Consider the following 10,638-nt stretch of genomic DNA (forward strand, 5'->3'; position numbering starts at 1 on the left):
ATGCCTTCCCCTGCTAAATAAATGTTTACTGGTTTAATTCGTTAATTGCCACACTGCTCTTATGCACTACCTTCCTGCAAAGTGGAAAACCCTACCCTCTCCGAGGGCGCGGGAGAGGGACCTAATGCAGGGCACCTGGGGTGGTTCTGCTGCTGCTTGAGCAGTGGTGCTGCGGTGGAGAGGGTTTGTGGTGTCTGAAGCTGCGGAATCCACCTCTGGGGGTTGGGGGTGCTCCCTGCACAGCAGGGTTTGGAAGGATAGCGAGTGGGGCGAAGAGGTATGCGGATGGGATCTGCTGCTAAACAGACCCACCAGTGATTGCTCACCACTGCCCCCAGGCAGCTGTGGTACAGGAAATACTGCAACCGCAGTCGTTTACCATTGAGTGGTGTTTGTGCAGGGTGCCTTGCACCTTGCTGTTGAAGACAGACAGCTAGTCTGATTAAGCGTGACAATTCCTATGTACTAATGCTTGATGAGGTAGCTGAGGATTTAGCCCTGAGTAACAGACCCACGGCACAACAATATTTGCAAAACTCTTATTAGACCTGCAGCAGTTTCAAATGTTCATCTAGTTTCAGAGGCAACAACAGTTAATGTTGCACCCTTAGAGGGCATTACCTTCCCAAAGCCCTGTACTAATATCCTTGCCACTTCCCTGCATGACAGGTAAGTAAGGCTTGTGTTTGGGGTGAGGGAAGTTGCCCAAGGTCACAGAGTAAGTCAGAAGCAGAGCATGCTCAATACTCAATTCCCCTCCCTTTAAACGTGTGAGAAAGAGGAAGAGAGAAAAGAAAAACCCCACCAGAACCCAAGCAGGTTGAAATTCTCAGAAACACATCTGGGACATGGAGGGAGCTGGAGTTGCAGAAAGCATGCATTGCAAGGCAGGAATATTTACATGCATTTGATCTTGGAAAGCATGAAAGGGTCTGATCCTGTTTGATCAGTTAACTCATTGATCCTTCATTCTGCACGTACCAGAGGAAATGGAATTTTAACTAGATTTTAATTACTTGTTTGTTCTTGGCAGGAGACAACCCAGCACACAGATATGTATGTGCGAGTTTATTTACGTTTGTGTCAGATGCTGCATCTTTAACAGCCTTGTGTATTGAGACAGGGCGGGGGGAGGGATAGAAGAGGCTTTAATTGTTTTATCTTGTTGTTGCTGTTCAGCTGATGGGTAATCAAGACCATATTTCTTACTGCCTACAGAGCCATACAAAGCACATATCAAAACACTGACTAGGTATATTACAGCATCTTGTTATGAGCAACTTCAATGCCACAGTCTCCTCCGTTACCCCTGGGAAGCTCAACTGACTTCAGGTGGCTCATATAGGCGTTAACTGGCAGAACTTGGAGGTCTGCTCCATAGGGTTCTGTTCCTAATACCGCTGCTGACTTGCTGCCTGTGCTATAAATCACTTCACTTGGCTGTGCCTTAGTTTCCCAGCTATCATATTGCAATAATATCTGCCCACATTTATAAAGGGCCTTGAGATCTAAGGACGAAAAAGCATGATACCAAGTAATATTATTTTGCATCTTGTCCAAAACACAACCCCACCTGGCAGCACTGTTCCTTGGGGCACTGGATCAGTACAGACATAGAGCCATCTGAATCACTAATGCCTCCTCTGACACCCTAGATGTTCCTGTATTGAGGGCCAGATTCAATCACACTGACTCATACTGAGCTATACCTTACGCTCTGAGTAGTTTCATTGAAATCAACGGGACCACTTGAGATGTAAAATACAAACTTACTGCACAAGTGAGTAAAGGTGACAGGATCAGGCCTCTAGTTTATAATACCACTTTACACACCTCTACCCTGATATAACGCTGTCCTCGGGAGCCAAAAAAATCTCACCATGTTATAGGTGAAACCGCGTTATATCGAACGTGCTTTGATCCGTTGGAGTGCGCAGCCCCCCCGGAGCACTGCTTTACCGCACTATAATCAAATTCGTGTTATATTGGGTCGCGTTATATCGGAGTAGAGGTGTACTTTAGATAAGCAAACTCTAGAGGTCTCCCATCCAAATACTAACCAGGCCCAATCCTGCTTGTCTTCAGAAACACCTTGAAATGATGCTGGAAAGTAGCAGGGCTGGTTAGCAATAAGCTGCAGCGTTGGTAATGGTAGTGCACCTGCTGCATTTGAAACCTGCTCCAGAGCCTACAGAACCAAATGGGAACCTTTCCACTGACTTTGGCTCAGCCTCTTAGGGTACACCTACATTGCAATTAAAGAGCCGCAGCATGGCTGCCCCTGGGCTGGGGCAGCTGACTCAGGCTGCAGGGCTAAATATTGCAGGTAGACATTCAAGCTCAGATTGGAACCCGGGCTCCGAAACCCCGCGAGGGGGATAGAACTTGGAGCCTGGGCTCCCAACCTCTACTCTGCTCTTTTTAGTCCCGCAGCTCAAGCTCCTTGAGCCCAAGTCGGCCGACCCAGGCACCAAGACTCGGTGCCAGAGGGGGTGGGGTGATTGCAGTGTAGACACATCCTTTGAGTTGGGTAGGGGCAGATTGTGCAGTCCTTTGTGCGCTGAGCTCCCCCTGGAACCAGGGAGAGCTCCATGGGGGCTTTGGAACTGAGAGTCTGAATGGCAGTCTCTCTGCACCAAACCCATGCAGCTGAAACAGGGTGTCGAGGGGAGGGGAAAGAGGGGAGGAGGGTCCAGCACATTTGCGTTTAAATAAGAAACCAAAATATTTGTCTGAGTCATTCATTATTCCCCTAGAACTGTGTGTGTTTGCATGCAAATAACTGTAATGACATATACGGTTATAAAATAAGTCTCTTACCATATGAACTCGGTAGAGAATGCTAATTCCCAAAGTCATGAAAGGTTTAGAGAAATCAATCACCTTCTCCCGTTCAGCCGTGATTGTCAGGCCAGCCACTGCCAAATCGGCTTTCTAAAGAGGAAGGAATGCAGAGAAGATCAACAGCCTGCCCCCAAAGGCTGGAGCCCACGGGGGCAGAGAAACCACAACCCTGGCAGAAGGATCCCCGCTCCAAAGGACTCATCCCCACAAAGTCAGCAAAACCCACGGCCAGAGAGACCAACCTATTCACTATGAGGGAAATCCTGGCCTTGTTGAAGTCAATGAGAGTTCTGCCATCTACTTCAATGAAACAGAATGTTTCCTTCCTAGGTGTAACTTCACCTTGAGCAGATGACTTTGGGTAAGGCCTAGGCCCCACTTAGACAGAGCCTAGGCCTTGTGCAGGGAATCTGCATGGGTTAAATTTCACCCCACGTCACTGCAGAGTGTGTTGCTGTCCAGGAGCAGTCAGTGCTCTACCAGCCTCACCAAGCCTTAGGCCAAGCTCAGAACAAAGACCAATTCTCCCTTTTTCAAAATCAGGGCTCTGAGACATTCACCTCCCAGGCTCTCCTGCTCTTCCTGACCATAGTAAGCAGGGGCACAGGGAGTTCCGAGATGCTCTTACCTCAATTTATCCATCTGCATAATACTACTCTACTCCCTTGCTCTATAAACTATCAATGTCCTTGGCTGTTCTCACTGTTCCCCCCACCACACACACACACCCTGCCACCTGTGGGCATATTTTTCCCTTTGATGGTCATTCACATTCAGAGCTCTGAGATCTTGCTCAGTGTTATCGCTCCATTTCTCTGTGGTCGACCATGAGGTCAGACACCATAAGGATGTCCTTCCATGAGACACTTAGCTAGTCTGTTGTCTGTCATTCTAACCACATACCCAGGCCACTTTGAGATACTTGGATGAAAACAGCTGTAGAACCACTGAGTGTTGTAATGGTTTGAAGAGGAGACAAGCCCGACCCCACAAGACATGTCCTCCTCTTTCCAAACAGGATTCTTGTTACTTACGGAGTGCCACAGGAGGGAGCTCACAGTTTAAACAAGATCATTAGAGATGCCTCCCAAGCCACAAAGTCTGCAGCACTGCCAACCCCAAGAGTTCAAAAATCATGAGTCAGGCACGAAAAACAAAACAAAACATGAGATTGGCTTAAAAATCACAAGATAAAAAATAATAGTTTCTTTGCATTGACCGTCTAGGTTTTTGAACTTTTAGGTGGTGGCTCAAGTCACATTTTTCAAGCGTTTCTCCACCGCAACTCTGTGGGCTAGAGAGATACTTTTTAAAACAAATGAAAGCTGAGTGTCTCATGTAATCACTTGACTTCACGAGATGGAGCTTTTTAAACAAACTCGTAAGATTGCTGATAAAATCGCAAGAGTTTGGCACCAGCTCTGAACTCTCCCAACAATCCGAAGAGGTATTTGAATGCAAGCTTTGAATGGGGACAAGGAGCAGGATGACAGATAATGTAAAGGAGGAAAGTGACATTGAGATGAAGGACTTGATGAAAACGACACTGATGAGGATTGTGAGCATCTGAGAGACAGATGGCAGTTTGGATAGAAGTCACAAAACAGCTCTAGTAAATCCTTTTTATACTCTTGGCTCCAGCTGACCCTTTCCATCCGGCAGCAATTTTTGAGGTTTCCGGAGTGGAACAAACCTGAAAGCTTTTAAAAATTTTTGCAAAAAACAGAATTGGGTCAAAATGTCCATTTACAGAGCAAAACTTGAGCTTTTTAATTTGCAAAGGTGTGAGACTATGGTCTAGTGGTTAGGGTGCTGGCCAGTGATGTGGGGGAGATAGCTTCAAGACCCGGCTCGGCCTGAATCAGAGCAGAGTTTTTCATCGCAGATCTCTCTGAATCAAACAGAGCAGGGATTTGAGCCTCACGCTCGCCCATCCCAAGACAGTGAGCTAACCATCAGGCAATAGAGAGTGAGTCAGTCAATTGGTCCATCTCTGTTGAAACTGATAGATCCCCATGAAACATTCCATTTAGTCTTTGCAACCAGTTCTCCTCTTGGGCAGAAACAAAAAGAGAATATCAGCAAGAAAGGAGCCTCAAATAGCACTGGTCAAATATTTTGGGGACAGAAGTATTCTGAATCAAAAAACAGCTGGGGGAGGAAAAAACTTGCCAACCTTTGTTTTTCTGAAATTGTTTTTGAACCAAATCCTTCTGTTTTTCTCTCTTCCCTACCCCAGTTTTTCATGGGCAAAATGGAAGAAAAAGATGGGGGGGGAAAGGAGGAGAGGATGAAAGGGAAGGTAGAGAAAGAGGAAGGGAAAAGGAAATATAAAAAAAATTGAACGTTTTCAAAACAACATTTTTTAAACCAAAGATTTCCATGAAACGCCCCCAAACTTGCTTCTTGTGAAATGAAGATTATTTCAAGGTGTTTGTTTTTTTCAAAAAAAGATCTTTATCATTTTTCAACTTGTGCAAATCCCAAAGGAAGGGTGATGGGCTTGATTCTACACCCACTGAAATCAAGTGACTTCAGGGGGAGCAGGGAAGGGCCCTTTAAAGAGCACTATTGTTCTTGGAGGAAACCGTGCTTTCCTTTATCCAGCACTATCAGGCCGAGAGAAGAGAGTTTGCCAAGTTCGATATAATGGTAAAGTGGCAGGTTGAAGAGACGCTGGTGGCCATGTCACCAAAGCCACCAAAATGCTGGCTGGTTCAGTATGGGGGAGTTCTCCTTACTGCTCCCATGCTGGCTCTGCTCAGTGGGGAGTGAATTTCAGCCTCCACAGCTGCCACTACTGCACCTTCCACCAACCCTGAATTCCCAAAGCTTAAAATGAAGTGAGGGATGCTATGAAACCCCCCCCCCACACACACCAAATGTATTTATTTTTCAGAAGAGGTTTTATTTACCTTAATGAGGCAAAGCCAGCTTTCCCCACCCACCTTTACCCCAGCACAGGTGTGTGGCAATCCCCAGATGCAGGGAAACCAGGACTGTTCTGTTACATGGGGCAGGATTTGGGGAGGCCATAAAAGGGGGCACACACTTCCTATCATATCATGGTCTGTGATTCTGTGAGGAGGCTTTGGGGTGGAGCAGGGTGGCATGGGGAAGAAGCACAGAGCTGAAAACCAGAAGGGACCAGCAGGTCATTTCATCTGACCTCCTGCACATTCATGCACCCTTCCACACATCCCACCCAGTTACTCCTGTACTGAACCCAGTCACAGCCCTCAGAGACTATTAGGTGCCACAGGCCGAGAACAGGAGGGACCAAGGTACATCAATGCCCAAAGCCCCTTGAATGGCAGGGAATTGAAATATGTGCAGATCATCCTAGCAAGCAACCTGCGCCCTATGTTGCAGAGGAAGGCAGAAAACAGACACACACAAAAAGACCCCCTCCTCCTGCCCTGGTCCCTTTCAATCTGATTAGGGAAAATTTCCTTCCTCACCCTGAAAATGGCAATCAGTAAGAACCACCAGCCAAGCACCAGAGAAAGAATTTCTGTTAGCCCCACTCTCTCCAGTGTCCCATCTCCAGCCAAGGCCATTTCTGATACTTCAGAGGAAGGAGAAAATAAAACAAATCCAGAATGCAAGGAAGGAGAATATTTCTGCACTATTCTCTCACATGCATGTTTCTGTTATTTGCAAAAGGAAGCTGTCCCAGTTATGCAGGTGGGAAAAAACAGCTTGTGTTTGGCATTCCTGAGTTTCACAAGGTTTGCAAGGCAGTCAATACACTATAAAGCCTTGAAGGCCTGATAAAATATGCGACTTATTTCTCCACATCCGTGCCCTAGCTGTAATGCACTGTGAGATGGCAAATTTGCATGTGTGCTTCATTCTGCATGCTGCCCGAACCTGCTGCTGTTGCAGGATTTTCTTAAGAATAACTGAATTAATCATCTTCTGGCAGAAGTGGGCAAAAAAAAAAAAATCTTTCCTCCATTCAAAGTCTCCGGGCTAAAGGGCTATAAAATACAGGAGAAGCAGCAAGAGCAAAAACAAAATGTTCGTTTATTGGAGCTCTACTTTATTACCTGCAGGAAGAATGGGGTAGAAAATGGCTAGCAGAGCAGCAAAAATCTACCCATGAGTTAGCAGGGTGCATGGGGCGAGAAAGTGACATACAATCGTACAACTGGAAGGGACCTCAAGAGGTCATCTAGCCCAGTCCCCTGCACGTATGGTAGGACTAATTACAATTCATGTCACATTCTGGGCACATAAGATTTATTGGAGTAACCAGTGCCAGATTTTGTGACTGTTTGGAGGCAGCTATAGATGATGCTTATGAAGTTCAGACTGGAATTAGTCACAGGTCAGTGGGAATTTCTACCTATCCAGTTGTCCACCTAAGTTATTTTAAAAGGTATCTATCATCATAACCTGGCATGGTGTCTAGATACTTGGTATTATATAAATACACCTCTATCCCGATATAATGCGACCCGATATAACACAAATTCGGATATAAATGCAGTAAAGCAGTGCTCCGGGGGGGCGGGGCTGCGCACTCCGGTGGAACAAAGCAAGTTCAATATAACGCGATTTCACCAATAATGGCTTCGGAGGACAGCGTTATATCAGGGTAGAGGTGGACCACTACAATACAAAGATTGGATCTATTGATCTGCATGCCATGGTATCTAAGAAATTCTACCATTCAGGGAAGCCTAAGATAGATCAAATAGGAGATCACCAAAGAGACTGTATCTGAGGTGCTAAATGGAATAGCACTAAGAATGCTCTTGTCCCACATCAATCAACAGGTCAGTTTTCTTAATCCCTTCTCTGGCTGCAGAGCTTCATGTATATGGTCCTTCCCCGTGTCAAAGGGGGGTATCTTCCCCATCTCATCTCAGCCGTGGGTACCTTGAGCTTTAGCCATGGTTGTGATCGACAATTAGCTGTGTTGGCTGCCGCAACATCTTTTTCCAGAGCACAGCTGCAGCCAGTGCAAAGGATTCTGGGGCACATGTGGAAACTCAAAAGACACCCAGTGCAGATGACTGAGCATAGAAACAGGAACACGCTTTTCCAAGATGCAGTGACACAAGTTGGGAGGGAAGGCTTAGAAGGGAGAATACAAAGAAGCCACTGCGGCAGCATGATGACCTTTCTTGCTGCATAAATGGCTTGGTGCAGTGGTCCCCAACGTGGTGCCTGCGGGTGCCATGGTGCCCGCTGGGGCATTTATGTGCACCCACCTAGTGCCCAGCGGGGAGAGAAGCCGCAGCCCTGCACCTGCCGGGGAAAGAGAACTCAGGCTGCGGGCACGGTGTTCTCCGTTCCCAGCAGGAGTGGAGCCAACAGGGGAGACATGCTGTGGCCCCACACCTGCCGGGGACAGAGAACTCCGAGGCTGCAGGCTGTGGGCGCCAGTGTTCTCTGTCCCCGGCAGGTGTGGGGCTGTGGCTTCTCTCCAGCTTAAGCCATGGCCCCACAACTGCCAGGGACTGAGAACTGCAGGCTGCGGGCACCCATGTTCTCAGTCCCTGGTAGGTGTGGGGCCATGGCTTAAGCTGGAGAGAAGTCGTGGCCCCGCGCCTGCCGGGGACAGAGAACTCCGGGCTGCAGGCTGTGGGAGCCGGTGTTCTCTGTCCTTGCAGCTTCTCTCCGGCTTCTCTCTGGATTCATATATTATGTTATATTAAATATGATGTTTTTCGTATTATTTAATGTACAAACACAAAGTAAGCCTTGAAAAATTGTTGGTGCCCGCCACACTCTTCTGAAAACATGAATGTGCTACCGGCCACAAAAAGGTTGGGGACCACTAGCTTGGTGCTTTAAGGAGGATGAGGTTTGTGACTCCACCTAATGGTGAGATCAATTCCGCCCATGTGCCAGGAACAATTTCTCTGTGGTAGCTGTTGAGCAAAAGATAGGGAGTCAGTGGACTTACTTGTAGGCAGAAGAGCTCAGCAACTAACTATGTGAGGATAGTAGTACCCCTAAGAGAGAATCATGGTCAGACATGGGGAAAGGCTACACGTTAGATACAACATCCCCGAGGAAGAAGAAACTAAGTCAGATTGTCCTGGCAAGAAGCAAAGCAACCTCTACAATCCTGGAAGACTTTGTTCCAAAATTACCGTGTCTCAGTGTCACAGTAAATCCTATTTCCTGTACTGTACATTGAAAAGGCTTATACAAATTTGAAGAGACTGTTTGCCTGAGACTGTGGAGATAGGACAAACTATTCTTTTTAAAATATCCAGCTTCAGTGATGAAGAAAGAAAAACCTATATAAAGGAATCACAAGTGTCCTTTAATCTGAATATAGGCCCCTTGCACACAAACTCTCAGCATTTTCTTCTCCTGGCCAGGAATTATTTTGAGCATCTAAACTTGCTGATCGAAGGTCAGCTCCTCAACTGGTGTACATCAGCATAGCTCCCCTCATGTTATAGCACCAGTACAAAGAGGCAGTAAAGTAGCCAGACTTAGCCAGCTGATAAGGCCCCACCGTCAGGGAGCTGATGCGGAGCAGGCATACCCAGCACCATTTCACCCTTAGCCCGGGAATAAAGGTGAGCAGGAGATGCTGGCAGAGTTTGCTGTGCTCCAGCTATCCCCAGCTCTCACACTCTCCTTTCACAACCTTTCCAACTGGTAGACCTTAGAGCAGCCCCAGGTTGCTCTAACCTACACAAGCTCTAGTGCAAATCATCCCTCTCTGTGATGCACAGAGTGGAAACCCTGTGATGCAGAGGACCTGGGCCTTCATTTCTTTACTATTACTGTGCAGTATCTGAGGCACTCTCTCTCACACACACTGGAAAATTACACGGAGCTACATTCTGATGGCATTAAACTTTGGTGAGCCGTACCCATTTGTACTCTGTGCCTGAATATCATCTGACTAGAGCTTGTGCCTTTTGCCTCAAAATGGCCAAGAGAGATGGTTTTTTTTCCTCCCATGACTCACTGAGGTCAATGTATCTTAGTAACACTAGGAGCTTCGCAAATGTTAATGCTCTATACCCACTCCCCACTTGAACAGAGGCAGAAGTTATTTTGATTTCATACCACTACATCTTGGGCAGACATGTATCTTCATTCCTTGCTGCTTTTGCGCACTGCCCAAGTTCGAGCCTCCCCCCTCTCCGCCCAAGTGCCATGTGTGTGTCTCATGCTGCCATTGTCTACGCTGTGTTCCAGCTATAAATGTTAAATAAACTCAAAAAAGACAAAGTGCATTATTGTAGCGCAGCCAGATGCTTCCAGAGCAGAAGACTGCTGAAATGAGAACAAAACACTCACTGGATCAGAGGATCCCCTGGTGGACTGGTGTTTGAAATGAAATGTATGACCTGCCTTAACTAAAGCTGCCATTAAGCATTAATGCTGTCTGTGTTCTGAACACACACACGGAAACGCACTCGCGCTGTAGCTGGGAATGTTATTAACTGGTGAGACTGAGCTTTGATTCCGAGCTGTTACACCATTAAACAGCCTGAAGAAATAAAACACTGGGATTTTCCATCCAGAGGACCCGGCTCTCTCCTCCGATACCTCCCTCACTGCAAAGGTAGATGTGGCTCATCCTGACACTAAGGTTGTCATAGCTTTTCTACTCAGATTTGAACCTTAGCGTTCATAACCTGAGAAGCTAGCATGAACCCTCTAAGCTTTTACCAGCTTAGATCTGATATCGCTACCAGCAGCCAATTTCCAGTGTTTGGCTCACTCTGGTCTCCCCAAAACCTTCCCTGGGGAACTCCCCAAGACTCAGATGCCCTGAGTCTACAACAAAGGGAAATAAACCATTTCCCG

General features: G+C 46.9%; 1 protein-coding gene across 2 annotated transcripts in view; it reads right to left on the reverse strand.

The window, feature by feature from the left end:
* GRIK4 (glutamate ionotropic receptor kainate type subunit 4) overlaps nt 1-10,638 on the reverse strand; it is a 317,557-nt gene that overhangs the window by 16,924 nt on the left and 289,995 nt on the right. For both annotated transcript variants that reach the window (XM_075073557.1, XM_075073556.1), the window contains exon 13: nt 2,821-2,934. In XM_075073557.1, the coding sequence (XP_074929658.1) occupies nt 2,821-2,934 (114 nt within the window). The remainder of the gene's footprint in view (nt 1-2,820; nt 2,935-10,638) is intronic.

Source organism: Chelonoidis abingdonii, chromosome 18 (genome assembly GCF_003597395.2).
Source record: "Chelonoidis abingdonii isolate Lonesome George chromosome 18, CheloAbing_2.0, whole genome shotgun sequence".
Lineage (NCBI taxonomy): Eukaryota > Metazoa > Chordata > Testudines > Testudinidae > Chelonoidis > Chelonoidis abingdonii.